The following is a 16,075-nucleotide window of genomic DNA, read 5'->3' as shown; positions in this document are numbered from 1 at the left end:
CAGATAACGTTACCTCAACTAAAATCCCTAGTCAATTGTGTCAAACTTAACTACTTTCAGGAGATTGAAATTAAGTATGTTCCCAATGGGATTGTCTTATCATAGACAAGATACATCCTTGACATACTATTAGAACTAGATACGATTAAGCGCAAAGGGATCACCACACCCATATGTTCAAGTTCACCATCGAAAGCAATAGATGGTTCACCCCTTGCCGATGCAATGCTATATCGGTGCTCACTTGGTATGTTACAATACATATCTTTCAACACGTCATGATATTTCATTTGCACTAACAAACCATCCCAATTCATGCATGTCCCAAGCATGAAGCATTAAAAGGCAGTTAAAAAAGTTATTCGATATCTCAAATTGTTAGTGACCTCTCGCCTACCAATTCTTCGTCATTTGGCAGTAACTTCTATGTGTATGTCAATGTTGACCACTAGCGATCCAAATGATAGAATCTTTACTCTAATGCGGTTTAGGCAATCCTCGCCTCTTAAGCTAGCTTAAGGATTGAGTTAGACACAAGATCCATTTCTTTAACATGATATCAGAGCAAGACGCATCTTAATTCTCATTTCTAATGTTGGCCCCCATATTAAATTGTTGATGTACCAAATATTCAGCCCTAGGCGTAAGAGGGTGTGAAGAGTAGAGTTCCACATCGACCCTTCACGGGATGGGTGGTTTCTTTAATATGGTTTTGGCAATCCTCATCTCTTGAGCGAGATTTTGCGAGTTCCCTCCGTTTCTTTAACGATTCACTCTCCTTTATTAGCTATATTCTCTTCATTGTCTCCTTCTCTTGTATCCTGAGTTCTGTTGCACTTGAGCTGTCAAAGGTTTTTCGAAAACAGTCTCTCTACCTTCACGAGATAGTGGTAAGGGCCTGCATACATTCTTCCCCCAAGACCTCACTTGTGGGATTTCACTGGGCTATTGTTGTAGTTGTTATCATTGAATAAAATTCATTCAAGTTTTGCTTATATTCTCAAGCTCTTTTAGGCTCTATGAATTACTTATTACTCTTAAAAGAGTTGCTTATATTCTTTGAGGTATCTCATTATTTTCCCAATTGTATTAGGTTGACATCCTGCATTTCACATGCAAAAAGGTAAACTCTCTTATGCATATCACTAAAATCAACACCAAAAACTGCACCGCTAGAAAGCTCATAGTTATCAAAACGTGTCAACCTGCAAACTATTCGTCTTCCTAACAACTCAACACGTATCAAAATGGATCTAGTCTATGAAAAATTATACATAACTAAATCAGAAGAAGAACCTGTTATTGCTGGAGAATTCATGGAGTCTGCCACGATTGGAGATGATAACAACCGCAACATCGACATCACAGAGAACGGAAATTTCTTTAGCTTTCTTCAATAGACCTTTCCTCCGTTTACAAAAAGCAACTTGCCTACAGTTTTTGTCTTGAATTCGCTTAATTTCTACCTTCCTTCGCCCCATTTTTTCGCCGGAGAAAAGCCCTAATCCACAAATTTCAGATGTCTAGAAGTTTCTAGTATCATCGCCGTTACTCCTACCCAGCTCTTTGTGTGTGTGTGTGTTGTTACAGAGTTACCATTTTTGTTGTTTTACTCTCTTCACTCCAATTAAATTTCTTGGGTTCTTCTCTCTGTTTTTTACAATAATTTGGTGCAAGGCAAGATGGGAAATTAATATAACGTTTAGATAAATTGCATATATAATTTTACATAATGTAGAAGTATTTAACTAAACTAAGATTCTATTATCTTGAATTCATTTTATATATAATATTGTACACCTTTTGATTTATGTGGCACACCTCGTGACCCCATACAGTTGAGGTACTTGAGAGATATTTGGATGTCACGTAAGTCAAAAAGGTGTACAATATTATATATAAAATGAGTTCAGGGATAATAGGACATTAGTTTACTTAAGATGTGTCTCTGAAATTTCAATCATAATCTAGGAATATTTATGCCTTCTCCCAATATATATATATAAAAAAGTTGATTCATTAAATAAATTAGAACTTTTCGTTATTATCTAAGGATGGATAATAAATAGAGGGGGTAAAACTGGGCTATGAGGCCGCCCCTCAAATCGGTGGTCGATAAACAAATGATCTAAAATATATTGCAAGGTAAAGTTTATATTTTATATATTATTATACTATAACACAAATTATATCGTATAATTTCAATAGACATGTTCATGTCTTATGATACATAATATTCTATTTGTATCTTAAAATTTGTGTCGAAGAAGACAAAACTTTTTAAATTTATATTTTATGAATTTATATAGAGTATAAATAACTTATGTCGGATTAAAAAAAACATCTAATTAGATCATTTTTATTAAATAAATAATAATATAAAACTAAATATTACTCCAAAATAAATGCAATTCGTCCACAAACTTGAAGGATAACTACTGTAGTTGGATTACATGCTTCCAAATTATTTGCCATATGAGATGATTTTTTTTTCTTGTTTATTTAGCAATTAAAAGTATTTTTTAATATTATCCTGTAACTAAAATTTTTAATAGAGTAATACTTTTCTATCTCAATTTATATGAAGTTTTGTAGTTCAAAAGAATAACTATTTATGATGTTATAAATTGTCTTATTAAATGTTAAATGATTTTTTTTAAAAATAAACTATGATAAACTATAAAAATGAAATATTTATAAGATAAAATCATAAATAATTTCTTACACGAGAGTATCCTAAAATACAACAAAGAGAATAATAAACTCTAATTAAAAAAATATTTTTACTCAATAAATACCTCTCTTGTTTTTTTACGTAATATCAACATATTCTAAACTTATTGTGATTGTCTCTTCAAAATGAAAATTTGATTTTGAATTTGAATTAGTTCAGATCTCAAACGTATTTATATTGTCATTTTCATGTTGAGGGATGCATGCTTGTGACTGAATTGTATACGTATTCATGTAGAGGGATGCATGCATGATTGTTCAAGCTCGCATAGAACAATTGAATGTTGTGGAGAAAATGTCATCTTACTAACAATTATATTATGCCAACAAGTTATTCAAAATGGAAAAAAGATATATCCTTAGTTAATTAGGTAGTCAACTATCTCAAAGATTTGAGTTTTTTTTTAACCTCACGATAATTCATATACGTTGTAATTTTTGTCACAACTTCTATCCTTAAAGTGAGCATTTTATGTATATTGGGTAAATCTCTTATATTATGAATAGTTTGCAAACCACACATTCCTCGCAATTTTCTTTCATTTACTTTGTAATTGAATTATGAATATTATGCTCGTACGAAACTCTTGTTCTGGATCACAAATCTTCATAAATTAATTTAAATGCGGATGTTAATGATTTAATATCTTAAAATGTCATTGAATTATAGAAATTTATTTAACAAAATCTATATAGAAAAAAATATTATTAGGATTAGGAAGATGATTCATAACCACATAATTATTTATGATTTATTTTAAGTCAAAAAAATTTAAAATATTTTTGTCATTTTTAACCTCAAACAAATTCATATAAATTGAGACGAAAAACTATTACTTTTGCATAAGGACAAAATAAATGTAACGGATGAAGTACTTTCAATTGTCTTTTTTTTCTCTTTCTTTGGACCAAATTCCATCCAATAAGCTGTTGTAATTCAGGGAAGTACTGTCTTTTTTTCTGCTGTAGTCCCAATTTCCAGTACAAAACTACTGTTAGCCAATCACATACTTATCTTTAAGTTTGTGAACAGATTTATCCATTTTGGGTGATGTTTAACTTTTAGTGTTATTTTTATTTTAATAAAAAAATGCGGGTTGGGATATTCATGGTTATGGTTTATTTTTTGCATATAAGTTTAGAATATATTTAGTTTAAATTATGTAGTGTCTAATATATAAAACATATTATCTTCCGCAACTTATATTTAAAGATAAAAAATTAAGGAGAAAATACATAATTACCCCCATCAAACTTAGACCCTTTTTTGAAGAAGACATCTTAAATTTGCGGAGGTCCTATCACCCCACGAAACCATTTAAATCTACAATAAATACGCCATTTTGACCCATTTTTACAGCAATTGTAATTTCACACTAGAAAAGCGCGTGAAAGAGTAAAATTGCGGCCCCAATCCAATGAAAAACTGACACATGGCATTGTTAAACCAAAGTGAAAAGAGGCCCACGTTTCTTCTTCCCCAAACCACCATTAATGGCTGTTGAGAGCTTTTCTCAACAGCAAAAGTTGGTTCTTTACTACGTGAAGCGAATTTTTTTATTGTATACTCTATCATCAAGTTCTAGCAATTCATCTTAAGGCCTTTTATTAGAAAAAAATCTACTTATCAACGACATAATACTTGATCAATTTAGCACCTAATTTACCTTTCAGCAAAGAAATTTGAACCCGTTTTTGTTCATATAGCTTCCCCAGATCAAAAGTATCAAAGAATCTACTTGAACAAATTCAAAAAAAATGTGAAATTCACTTATAGAACTCAAAGTTGGTCTTGATTTCGGAATACCCACAAAGCTAAAAAGGATTAAACTAGTTTTTGAAGAAAAATATTTGAAATCAAACACCAAAAACATTGAACAATAACAAACAAAACTTACATAAATATATATCTACAAAGAAATTCAGAAAAAAAAATTATTTTGAAGTGAAGTAAATCGAAAGAACTGGGAAAAGGAATTGGGAAAGATGAACGATAAATTTTCTAAAAAGATTTAAGGGTTAAAATGTGAGTGGGTCGGGGTTTTACCCGACCCACTATTAAAGAAGTAAGAAAAATAAAAAAATATTATTTTATATGGGGTGAAACACACGCACTGGTCATGAGATTACAAATATTGTAAAAGTAATGTATTTAAAATTGTTGGAAATGGTTGGATGGGGTAATAGGACCCCCGCAAACTTTAGATGTCTACTTCAAAAAATGGTACAAGTTTGATGGGGTAATTATGTATTTTCCCAAAAAAAAAAGATAACTTGTAAGTTAAAAAAAAAAAAACACAACTTTTTATGGGAAAGTTAAAAAGTCATAGTCATATCTATGCCTATCACTTCATTTAGCCGTTTACACTTATTGACTTAGCTCTAACAATTTTTTTTAAAAAAAATTTAATCTTCCCTAATTAACTAAAAAATGGGGCCTTTGCATTTATTGTCTTAGTTCTAATATATATTTTTTTAATTTAATCCTACCTAATTAACTAAAAAATGAGGCCCTCTAAAATTGGGGGCCTAAGGCCAAAGACTTTTTTACAAGCCTTGCCAGCCGCCCCTGCTTGAGACTTAAGGTTCTGAACCACTTGATTGATCATCACACTATATTCTTGGTGCTATGAATTTTAAAAAATAAAAGTAAAAACAAAAACAAATACATATTATGACATTCTTTAAATATGATATTTTGAAAAAGTATATTATAAAATAATTATAATTAAAAAATGTATAAATATCCATTTTAATAAAATAAATAAATAAAAAGTGAACAAAAAAAAAACTCAAATAAATACGTTCTGATGATACATTCTAAACGTAGGATAGTTATGAAAACTATTAATAACACTAATGTATCGAATACAAAAGGTATTAACGTAACTTGATAACCATCTATATTTAGAGAAAATAATTTTACAAAGATATTTATATGNTACCCTAAAATAATTAAGGATATTTTAGTAAATTTATAAATTACAATACAGTACAATACAATTAAACCAAACAATTAAAATGTTATTAAATAATAACAAACAATACAGTCTAACCAAACATCGTATCTATCATATAATACAATATAATATATTATGAAATAATGAGTAACAATGATCCAAACAAAGTGCAAGTAACTGATATAAGTCAAAAAAAAAAAAAAAAAGAGAATAGGGAAAAATGGAGGACGGAAAGGGACCCAAGAGATTTAATTGGCGTGCAGAGAGTAAAACAACAAAAATGGTAACTGTAACAACACACACACAAACAAAAAGAAAGAGCTGGATGGGAGCAACGGCGATGATACTAAAACCTGTAGACATATGAAATTTGTGGATTAGGGCTTTTCATCGGCGAAAAAATGGGGCGAAGAAAGGTAGAAATTAAGCGAATCCAAGATAAAAACTGCAGGCAAGTTGCTTTTTGTAAACGGAGAAAAGGTTTATTGAAGAAAGCAAAAGAAATTTCCATTCTCTGCGATGTCGATGTTGCGGTTGTTATCATCTCGAATCGTGGCAGGCTCCATGAATTCTCCAGCAATAACAGGTTTTGATTTATTATAATCAGATGTGCATATCAATTTTCCCTCGATTATCGTGTTGATCTGTTAGGAAGACGAATAGTTTGTAAATTGACACGTTTATTAACTGTGTGATTTCTGGCGGTGCAGTTTTTGGTAGCGATCTGTTTACATTTTTTGCATGTGATATGGAGGATGTCAACATAATACTATTTGGAAAAACAATGAGGTTTACCTCAATTTGAATGAATTTTATTCAATCATAACTATCACTTAAAAACAAGAGAGTGTAACTAACTCACCTAAATTTAGTGCTTGTTTGGATTTTAAGCACTTTTTGTAGTTTAAGAGGTGTTTGGAAAGTTTATAATGAGTCAAAAGTAAAAAGTAGTTTACTTGAGACTTTTAACTTTTGACTTATAAATTACTTTTTATAAGCTCATCCAAATAGGTGCTAAAGGAACTAACCTAATCTAATCTTATAGATAATTAAGCTTAGATTAAAAAATATTCAAATAATCAAACTAAATCTAATCCTAATAACAATGGTTAAAGGAATGGATTTTGGGCTACCTAACTCAACCTCCAAAGTTAGATCCAAAGTTAGCTCAGGATTGTCTAAACCATATTAAAGACACCACCCATCTCTTAAAGTTAAGGGCTGATGTGGAACTATCCACCCTCTTACGTTCAAGGTTGAACATCTGGCTGGTGCATGGACAATTTAATATGGTGGGCCAATATCAAAAATGAGAATTGAGATGCATCTTGTTTAGGTGCATATTGCCTAAGTCACATTAAAGTGGAGATTCTATCAATTGGATCGTCCGCGTAGTCAACATTGGCATACATATATAAGTTCATATCAGGATGATGAAGCATTAGCAGACAAGAGGTTGTTGTCGATTTGAGTTTCGAACAACGCTTTTTATCGCCTTTCAATGACATGGATGAATTGGGATAACTTGTTTAATGCAAATGAAATATCAAAACGGGTTGAAAGATATGTATTGCAACATATCAAGTGTGCACGATTTAACATTGCATCCTAAGGGTGAACCATCAATTGCTTCGATGTTGAACTTGATCATATGGGTGTGGTGATCCCTTTGCACTAAACCATAACTAGTTCTAATAGTATCTCAAGGATGTATAACTATGATAAGACAATCCTATTTGGAACAAACTTCACTTCAATCTCCAAAAGTAGTTAAGTTTGCCACAATTGATGAGAGACTTTGGTTGAGGTGAAGTAGTTTGATGGTATAAATAGAATTCAGACTAATCATTTAATAAAAATAGAAGAGTTAATGATCGAAAACACACAAGAATTATCAACTTTTAACAACTATCAGGTGTTCCTTTTTACTATCTGAACTATCACCATTATGCATTAAAACACACTTTAACTACCAGATCTTCCCTTTCCCTATCTAAACTATCATCATCAACAAATAGTTGAGGTGTGTTTTAAGACAAATGATGATAGTTCAAGTAGGAAAAAGGAGCAGTTGATAGTTGTGGTGTGAAACTCAAGAAAAAGTGATAGTTTAGATGTGGCTTTGACCATTATCTCAAAACAATAAGATAACATTCCAATGGATATTTACCAAAATGAAAGATCTTTTACCTCAATTGAATTTGTGGTAATAAGAGTAATTGATCGATAGGCTTAGCCTATGAGAATATAAGCAAAAGTTGAATGAATTTTATTCAATGATATCTATCACCTAAATATCAAGAGAGTGCAACTAACTCTCCTAAACTTAAGGAACTAACATAACCTAATCTTTATAAGCTAAGATTGGATAAATAATTCAAATAATGAAATAATCTAAATCTAATCATAACATTTGAGAACAACAACAACAACAACAACAACATACCCAGTGAAATCCCACTAGGTGGGGTCTGGGGAGGGTAGAGTGTACGCAGACCTTGCCACTACCTCGTGGAGGTAGAGAGGCTGTTTCCGAAAGACCCTCAGCTCAAGTACATCAAATCCAAGTAAAAGGAGAGGAAAACAGTGTATAAAACATAACATCCAATAAGAAAGATAGTATATAATCAACAAAGGAGACAATAACATCAATAAAATAATGTGAGAAGTGAAACGCAGAAAACAACATAAGGCTATAGGTATCACAGACAAGAACTGCAAGTGCAAGGCTAGGACTACTACAAACGCTAACCCTACTTGCCTTCGACCTTAATACGCGACCTCCACTCCTTCCTATCTAGAGTCATGTCTTCGGTAATGTAAAGCTGAGCCAAGTCCTGTCTAATCACCTCTCCCCAATACTTCTTAGGCCTACCTCTACCCCTCCGCGTACCCTCTACAACCAGCTCCTCACACCTCCTCACTGGGGCATCTGCGCACCATCTCTTCACATGTCCAAACCATCTCAGTCTCGCTTCCTTCAGCTTGTCCACCACAGAGGCCATTCCCACCTTCTCCCGGATAACCTCATTCCTAATCTTATCGCTCCTAGTGTGCCCACACATCCATCTCAACATCCTCATCTCCGCAACATGCATTTTTTGAACATGTGAGTTCTTGACTGGCCAACACTCCGCTCCATACAACAAGGCCGGTCTAACTACCACTCTGTAGAACTTACCTTTAAGTCTAGGTGGAATTTTCTTATCACACAAGACTCCAGAGGCAAGCCTCCATTTCATCCAAGCAACCCCAATGCGATGTGTGACATCATCGTCGATGTCGCCACTTCCATGGATTACAGACCCAAGATACTTAAAACTTTCTTTCTTAGGAATGATCTGTGTGGCAAGTCTCACTTCCACATTTGCCTCATCCAACGCATCACTGAATTTGCACCCCAAATATTCTGTTTTGGTCCTACTCAACCTGAACCCTTTGGACTCCAGCGTTTGTCTCCACACCTCCAACCTCGCATTAACTCTGTCCCGCGTCTTATCAATCAATACTATGTCATCCGTAAATAACATACACCATGGGACCTTCTCCTGAATAGACCGCGTCAACTCATCCATCACCAAAGCAAATAGAAAAGGGCTAAGGACCGATCCTTGGTGCAGCCCCATCTCAATTGGGAAATGTTCTGAGTTACCTCCAACCGTTCTAACCCGAGTCTTGGCTCCACTTGATAAACACATGTTTATCCTAATAAAGTCAATCAACCAAGAGAATCATAATAGAACACCAAATATCTAAAGATGTAGAATGGAAGGAATCACCGTCATAAAAGTACACACTTAAGTTTAATTCGAGGATAAATAGTTTTTTACCTCTGGATTAATGGGTTTCTCAATCGTCAAAATCTAATTATCTCCTCCCAAAAATGAGTCTCGCTCTCACACACGCAAACACATATATAAAGCCTATTATTCTAAGAAAAGATGAAACTTTCCAAACTAAAATTCTCCTCTATTTTCTAGACTAGCACACCCCTTGCTTGATAAACTTTTCACAATGTGTGGGGCTGAGTTGATTATTTTAGGAAGCTTTAATTTATGTGGCTTAATGCATGCGTTAGTTCAAGCCACTTACAACACTTTGCCAGCATGCCAACATGTCGCACTTGCTCAATAAATTTCTCGGAGCGTCAAAGTTATATCGTTAATTTTATTCGAGTTTTGTGCCTCATATTCCTACGTTAGTTTTTCAAGTACCTCTTAGGTGCTTCGACAACATCACAAAGGGGCACAACCAAAGCCACAATGCAATGTACTAGACTTGAGTTTCAAAGGCCATGGATCCCCCAACCCCCAACCCAATCTTCAACTGAGTCATTGAGACCGCAAAATTACTCAATATGGCTCTTTAAGCATCTTTTAACCATATCTTGAAGTCACTTCAACTTGCAACAATCCGTGAATACTTTTGATTTTAGCATGGGTCAACATTCTTCTCGACTATTCTTGACGTTCTAAAATCGTATCATTCTTTTTTACTCATGAAATGGATTCGTCCTCGACCTCAACATATCTACATCAAAAGAAAAAAACAAAATATTAGGCAAATCATAATGAAGGCCACACCAAATTCCCTTGGTTAAAATAACACAAAATAATACATATAAACCTCTTTTTACACTTGAATTTAGATGATTACCATCAAATATTGAGATATAACCATTAACTAAGATAATAAATTCATCAACATACGACATAAGAATATAGTACATTACTTCTACAAATACCTTAATTGCAGTGTTATCAAAGGCGCGCGTAAGACCCGATGCGAGGCGCAAAACGTGTTGATCACTTTGTCTCGCTTAATGTGTGATTTAGTATCGTCACTAAGGTTCTAAGACATACTTTTCCATTACAATGAGCCTCTTCTGAAGAGACGACAATTGATATTTCACTTTAACGTAAATTTTTATCCAATTTCTTTTTTCATATATTTGTCATTCATGCTTATAATTATTAGCTTTATACTAAACATATGTACTTGTTTGATTAAATGCTAAACTGCACCGATTCTTAGTGTCGCACCCGTGTCGACACGACGTGCATGCGGGTGTGGAATTCGTACCAAGTGTGGTCAATAGATTTTGGGTACTTTGACCAAAGTCGATAGAGAAATTAGAGACATATAATGTCTTCTGAATATTTAAAAAAAGTAGAGAAAATGGTCAAATACCCCTCCAATCTATATTCGGATTTTCAACTACACACTTATACTTTACGGGGGTCCTATTACCCCCCCTAAACTATTTTAAAATGGATTACCCCCTTAAAACGTGATAACCAGTAATCTGCCTTGTGGTGAGGCACACGCGCTTGACACGTGTGTTTCACCAATTAAACTTTTGAAAAAAGTTTTTTCTCCTTCTTCTTCATCCTTTCTTCTTTAATCTTTTTGCAGCCCTAACTTTTTTTTGTGAAAGCTTGATTTGGGAAAAATATTAGGGGATACATTGTGGGTCTTCTTTTATTTTTTTTATCTTCCTCACAAGGTGAATTCGTTGGGCCTCCATCCTTTTCACCATTGTCATATGAGAAATCATTGTTACCACCTCCACCTCCATCTTTATCACCTCCCTAATTTACATCGAAATCCAACACCTTAGCACATCTTTATCATCTTCATTTATAATATCTCCAAGTTGTTCATGATTTCCAACCCCATTAGTTTCATCATCTCCACCGTCCTCATGATTTTTTTCCTCCTCTAATTCTTTCTACTTATTTAGGTAGATTGATTTTGCAAGAGTATTACATGAGTTCAAAAATTTGTTTGGAATTAACAATAAAGAATTCGGTAAAAATGGGGTGGCAGCAACGATTATGGTGGTGGCAACACCTATTTAGAGGTGGTGAATGATGGAGAGATTTGTTTTATATTGCTATGGAGAAGAAAGAAAATAAATTAGAAAAATAAATAATTATACATATATTTATTAAAAAAGATATTAAAAATAAAATCTTAGTAATAGTTTTTTATGTTCACTCTCTCAAAGAGAGTGAAATACACTCACATTGCCAACTAAACATTTAGGGAGGTAATTATTACAGTTATAAACAGTTCATGTGGGTGATAGGACTCTCATAAAGTTAAAGTGTGTAGTTGGAAATCCGGATATAGATTAGGGAGGCTTTTGACCATTTTCTCTAAAAAAAAATAATAAAAAAACTAGGGGTGGTGAAATCATAATTTAGGGATATGTTCTTCTTATCCTTAAAAGACATTTGTATTAAAAAGTTCGCGACCAGAAGGTGATTTTAAAGATATTTACAAGTCAAATGTCACTGCGTAATTGTAATGAACTCAAGAAGTCTATCATGACCTCTATATCATTTGCAATGACCATGTTACACCAAAAAACAAGGACATGCATATGTACTTAATAATTACATATTCAAACTTGCTCTCAAATATTTGTGCATTGCTTTCCTTCTTATTAGTCCACCACAATTTAGGCATATGCTTAGTTTTATTTTTAGCCGAATCCCAACACTTGGATCCGTACCCCCAAATCTTAAAATTTAGATCATAGAGGATCAAACCTCTAGATCCACACCCGTATCAAACACCCGAATTCTTATAAGAATATCGTAAAAAAGAATTCTTCTCATGGGTTAATTTGAGCTACATATACAAATAGTGCCAAGCTGTTGGATACAAAGTTAATCTCATATGAATGAATAAATGAGAGCTTACACTCAAATCAAATATCAACATTGGGTCTCCGCTATCCGGAAAATGCAGATTGAAGTAAAAGATCACAAAATGCAACACAAACAAGGGCGAACCAAGTGCTTGCACGAAGGGAGAAACTAATTGAATCTGATTTGAGACAGGTATTGAAAGTGGAAGAAAGATTTTCGACCCTACAAGCTGCAACGGCTTTTTGGCCGTTGCGCTATCATGTAGTTCAGCTTTTAGGAAACCTAGTTTTGAATCCTCCCTCGCCACCTATATCTTACTAAACAAAAGAGGGCTTCCCTTTTGTTATTTGTTCATCAAGAAGGTATTTTCGATGGTTTAGTGCCTAATGCCCAATGAAAATGAACACCATAAAATATGTTTGTTTTCTGGTGCACTCTTAAGTTTAAACCTATACAACATGATCTGCTCCCTGTGATATTTTCCTTGTACTTACCCACCAACAACTAACAAGCATATCTGATAATATTTTTTCCAGTCTGTCAGGGATGCTTCAACGATATGAAAGCCATGTTGATGCCGAAAAAGAGATCAATGCAGAAATCCAGGTCGCAGAGGTATTTGATTAGTTGACTGCTGTCAACTTATATTCTAATGAATTAGAATCCTTTCTTGATGCATGAAATAAGTGCATTGTCTGTCCTTATGTTCAAGTTCTCAGTTAATATGGTTACCTCCGTCTAATGTTAAGTAACTTTGAACTTGCATCCTTGAAAAAAGGGGAGCTATTCCGGCACTGATCAATATCTAGACGGAACTATTTCCAGAGGTCCAAAGTTACTACGAGTCTGTTTGGATGGATTTATAACTTATGGTTTATAAACAGAAGCCATAAGTTAGGAATCTTTGACTTGTGATTTTTGGCTTATTTGTTATTTTAACTTAAAAACAAGTGCACTTAAAATATATTTTGGCTTAAAAGCGCACTTTAAACAAGTTCATCCAAACAGGACCTAAGCTAGTGTTTGGCCATAGATTTAGTCGAAACTTGAAAGAAATGAGTTTTTGAAGTTTGTTGAAAAATAGTTATTTGGAATTTTGGAATTTAAAGTTGTGTATGGACATTTTACTTGAAAAAAAATTGAAGATGCATTTTATTTTTTAAAAAAATCGAAGTTTTGTTAGCGGAAGTGAAATTTCATCCAAAAATTGCTATAGACCTGTTTTTGGAACTTGAAAAAAAATTGAAGACAAATTTCATGAACAAGCAATGTTTTCATTTATTATTTTTTTGAAATCTACCCCCAAAATCTATGGCCAAATAGAATCTTTATACATACACTATAGTTTTGGTATTCCACCTCCCTGAATGGGGAAGGCCAAATTATAATAATGCTTACTCTTCATCATAGTGCATCAAAGTTTGTGTTGTTGTTCAACTAAAATGTATATGTACCTATCAAAAAAAACCTCATTGTTGCTAGACTAAAATGAGTTATGCTAGACAGGCATAGTATTTCATCAAATCCTGGAAGCATGCTCTGAATAGTTGTTCATTCATGTTAAGTTATTACGGTTGATTAGTAACTTATCCTCGATTCATCATGTATTTCGCAATGTATCCACAATAATCATTTGGGTGTTATTCAATATTATCTTGGACAATCATACTTACATTGTTTGCGCTGAAAGCTTTCCAATCATTTTGAGGTGGAAATAGCACTCGAAATACTCAGGGTTCACAACAATGGGAGAACTGCTACAAACAACAGAAAGGTACCGATCTTATTCTTCACTTTTGTTTCTTAAAGCTTATACCACTTATTTGCTGTCTCAATTCGACAGGCAACTCGAGGAAACAAATGCTGATGGTCTCACTGTGACTGACCTTATCCATTTGGAAAACGAACTTCAAACTGCTCTAATACAAGTCAGATCTAGAAAGGTCTTTCTACTTCCCTCTGTACCTTCCCCCTATAGGAATTGCATCAATCGGAACTCTGGAAATCTTGGCTCTTGGCTCTGCCACTGGCTACACCTCTTACTTTTGCTCTGTCTTCTACAAGAATTCACATTTCTTTTTTAAAATAATGTTCGACTTCAGTAATATAATCTGGTTATCAATTAGTACCTCAGAATGAAGCAACACTAAATAGTTTTGTTTTGTGCAGACACATTTGATGCTTGAATGTGCTAAGGATCTTCATGAGAAGGTAAATTTTCATTTCCACTGCTAGTTTCTCCTGAAGTCCTGAGTTTGGTTTATCCGTCTCTGTCTTGCGAGCTCTCTACGCAGCAGGGCATTGATTCCCTGAACTTTGACTCTCAGATCTAGATGCATTGGATTTAGATTTATCTTATTCAAACCTTCATACATCAGAAAAAAATAGCTTCTTTTCATCCTATGTTTGCTCGAACTCTTCAAAGATAGTCCTTCAAAAACTATGCATTTTCAAGGATCTGACAAGAGTGCGGCAGAAATTATTGAAGGTTTGAAACATTTCCTCTTGTCCGGGGTTATAGGACACACCATCCTTGGTTTCAACTGAGTACTAGTCACTAGTGCTTGCATGCCATGTTGATACCACAAATTATGTAATCTTGATATAGTCGATTAGCTTATTGTGGAAAAGGAGGCACAAAACATCCACTTGTCCTCGTCCGTTTCTTGATAGGCTGGTCTAAAGTATGTTAAGACTTAATTGACTACCGGACTTATAAACTAGTCGTCTCTTGTGTTCAAATTTCATACAAGTCGACGGAGTTAATAGGCTTACATGCTTTCTACATCTCTATGTAGGTTTGTAATCAATAGTCAGTTCTCATCAGATATCTTTAATATCATATTAATTTTTCCAATAGACTGCACATGATACCCTTTAGTTATTGCAGGAAAAACTGCTGCAAGAGGAAAAGAAACATCTGGAGGACAATGTAAATATTACCTCACAAAATTTGCTATGACAAATTAAACCTCTTTTCATGTTTCTCTAACTAACAATATATTGCATTATGCCCAATACAGATAGTTAGTATCAAGAAAAACACAAAAGTGGATGAGATGTCTGACCTTCCAGCACCCCACATAATTTGTGGACAACAGAGAGTTACCCTGAATTTCCTCTAGTGATTATCGTTGTATTCGTCGAAAAGCCTTGCTTGTGCACCAGAGGAACCTGCAAAATTAGTTTAATAAAACTATTATTCATCCTTGTTCTTGTTTCCATTGGATGATGATTAAGTTATTTCTCTACTTTGAACATATGCTAAAGGGTGACTTATATGCCTATTTTTCCCTCTTTAAGTTGTATAATGTATTTGAAATTCATTCTTCACAAGTACCCTACACATTATTTCTTTGGAGATTGTTATGACTTTTTTGTGAAGAGGAATACTGCAAAAGTACATAAATGTGTCATTTAAGTTGGGTTTCTGAGCTTTTCCTATATGTTCGAAGCAAAGTGTCAATTAGGAAGCTTGTGTCTATTTATTCAACTTTATGCACATGTTGAAGTGTTTATTTAACTTTATACCCATGTTGATGTGTTTATGCATGTCCGAAATTGAAAAATATAAATGTCAACAAAAATCAAATTAAGAGCTATGCTTAGATATTATATTTAGAGGGTGTTTGAATTAGCTTAAAAGTTGGTTAAACCTATTTTTAGATCAGTTTTTTACTTCTGAAAGTGTTTGGTAAATATAAAAAATAATTTAAAATAAGT

The 16,075-nt window shown here is 33.6% G+C and overlaps 2 protein-coding genes across 4 annotated transcripts in view; one reads left to right on the top strand and one right to left on the bottom strand.

Moving 5' to 3' along the window:
- The window catches only part of LOC125862173 (protein MADS AFFECTING FLOWERING 5-like), a 10,327-nt gene extending 8,669 nt beyond the window's left edge, over positions 1–1,658 (bottom strand). Inside the window, exon 1 of one of the 2 annotated variants that reach the window (XM_049542181.1) lies at positions 1,297–1,658. In XM_049542181.1, coding sequence (XP_049398138.1) covers positions 1,297–1,481 — 185 coding nt within the window. In that variant the 5' untranslated portion in view covers positions 1,482–1,658. The remainder of the gene's footprint in view (positions 1–1,296) is intronic. The other variant, XM_049542182.1, reaches the window with a different exon arrangement.
- A 4,276-nt stretch (positions 1,659–5,934) lies between these two features.
- LOC125862174 (agamous-like MADS-box protein AGL70) lies at positions 5,935–15,781 on the top strand. 2 transcript variants are annotated; one of them, XM_049542183.1, is made up of 7 exons: positions 5,935–6,279; positions 12,889–12,967; positions 14,071–14,126; positions 14,196–14,295; positions 14,522–14,563; positions 15,243–15,284; positions 15,376–15,781. In XM_049542183.1, exons 1-7 carry the CDS (start codon positions 6,095–6,097, stop codon positions 15,475–15,477), a joined length of 606 nt encoding a protein of 201 aa, XP_049398140.1. In that variant the 5' UTR covers positions 5,935–6,094; the 3' UTR covers positions 15,478–15,781. The 2 variants fall into 2 exon arrangements, with proteins under 2 accessions (XP_049398140.1, XP_049398141.1); XM_049542184.1 differs by having other exon boundaries at positions 5,983–6,279; positions 12,889–12,958.
- Positions 15,782–16,075: the final 294 nt, after the last annotated feature.

This window comes from Solanum stenotomum, chromosome 4 (assembly GCF_019186545.1).
Source record: "Solanum stenotomum isolate F172 chromosome 4, ASM1918654v1, whole genome shotgun sequence".
NCBI classification, from domain to species: Eukaryota; Viridiplantae; Streptophyta; class Magnoliopsida; order Solanales; family Solanaceae; genus Solanum; species Solanum stenotomum.
Note: the sequence above shows the minus strand (reverse complement) of the source record. Positions and strands in the feature narration are given on the sequence as shown.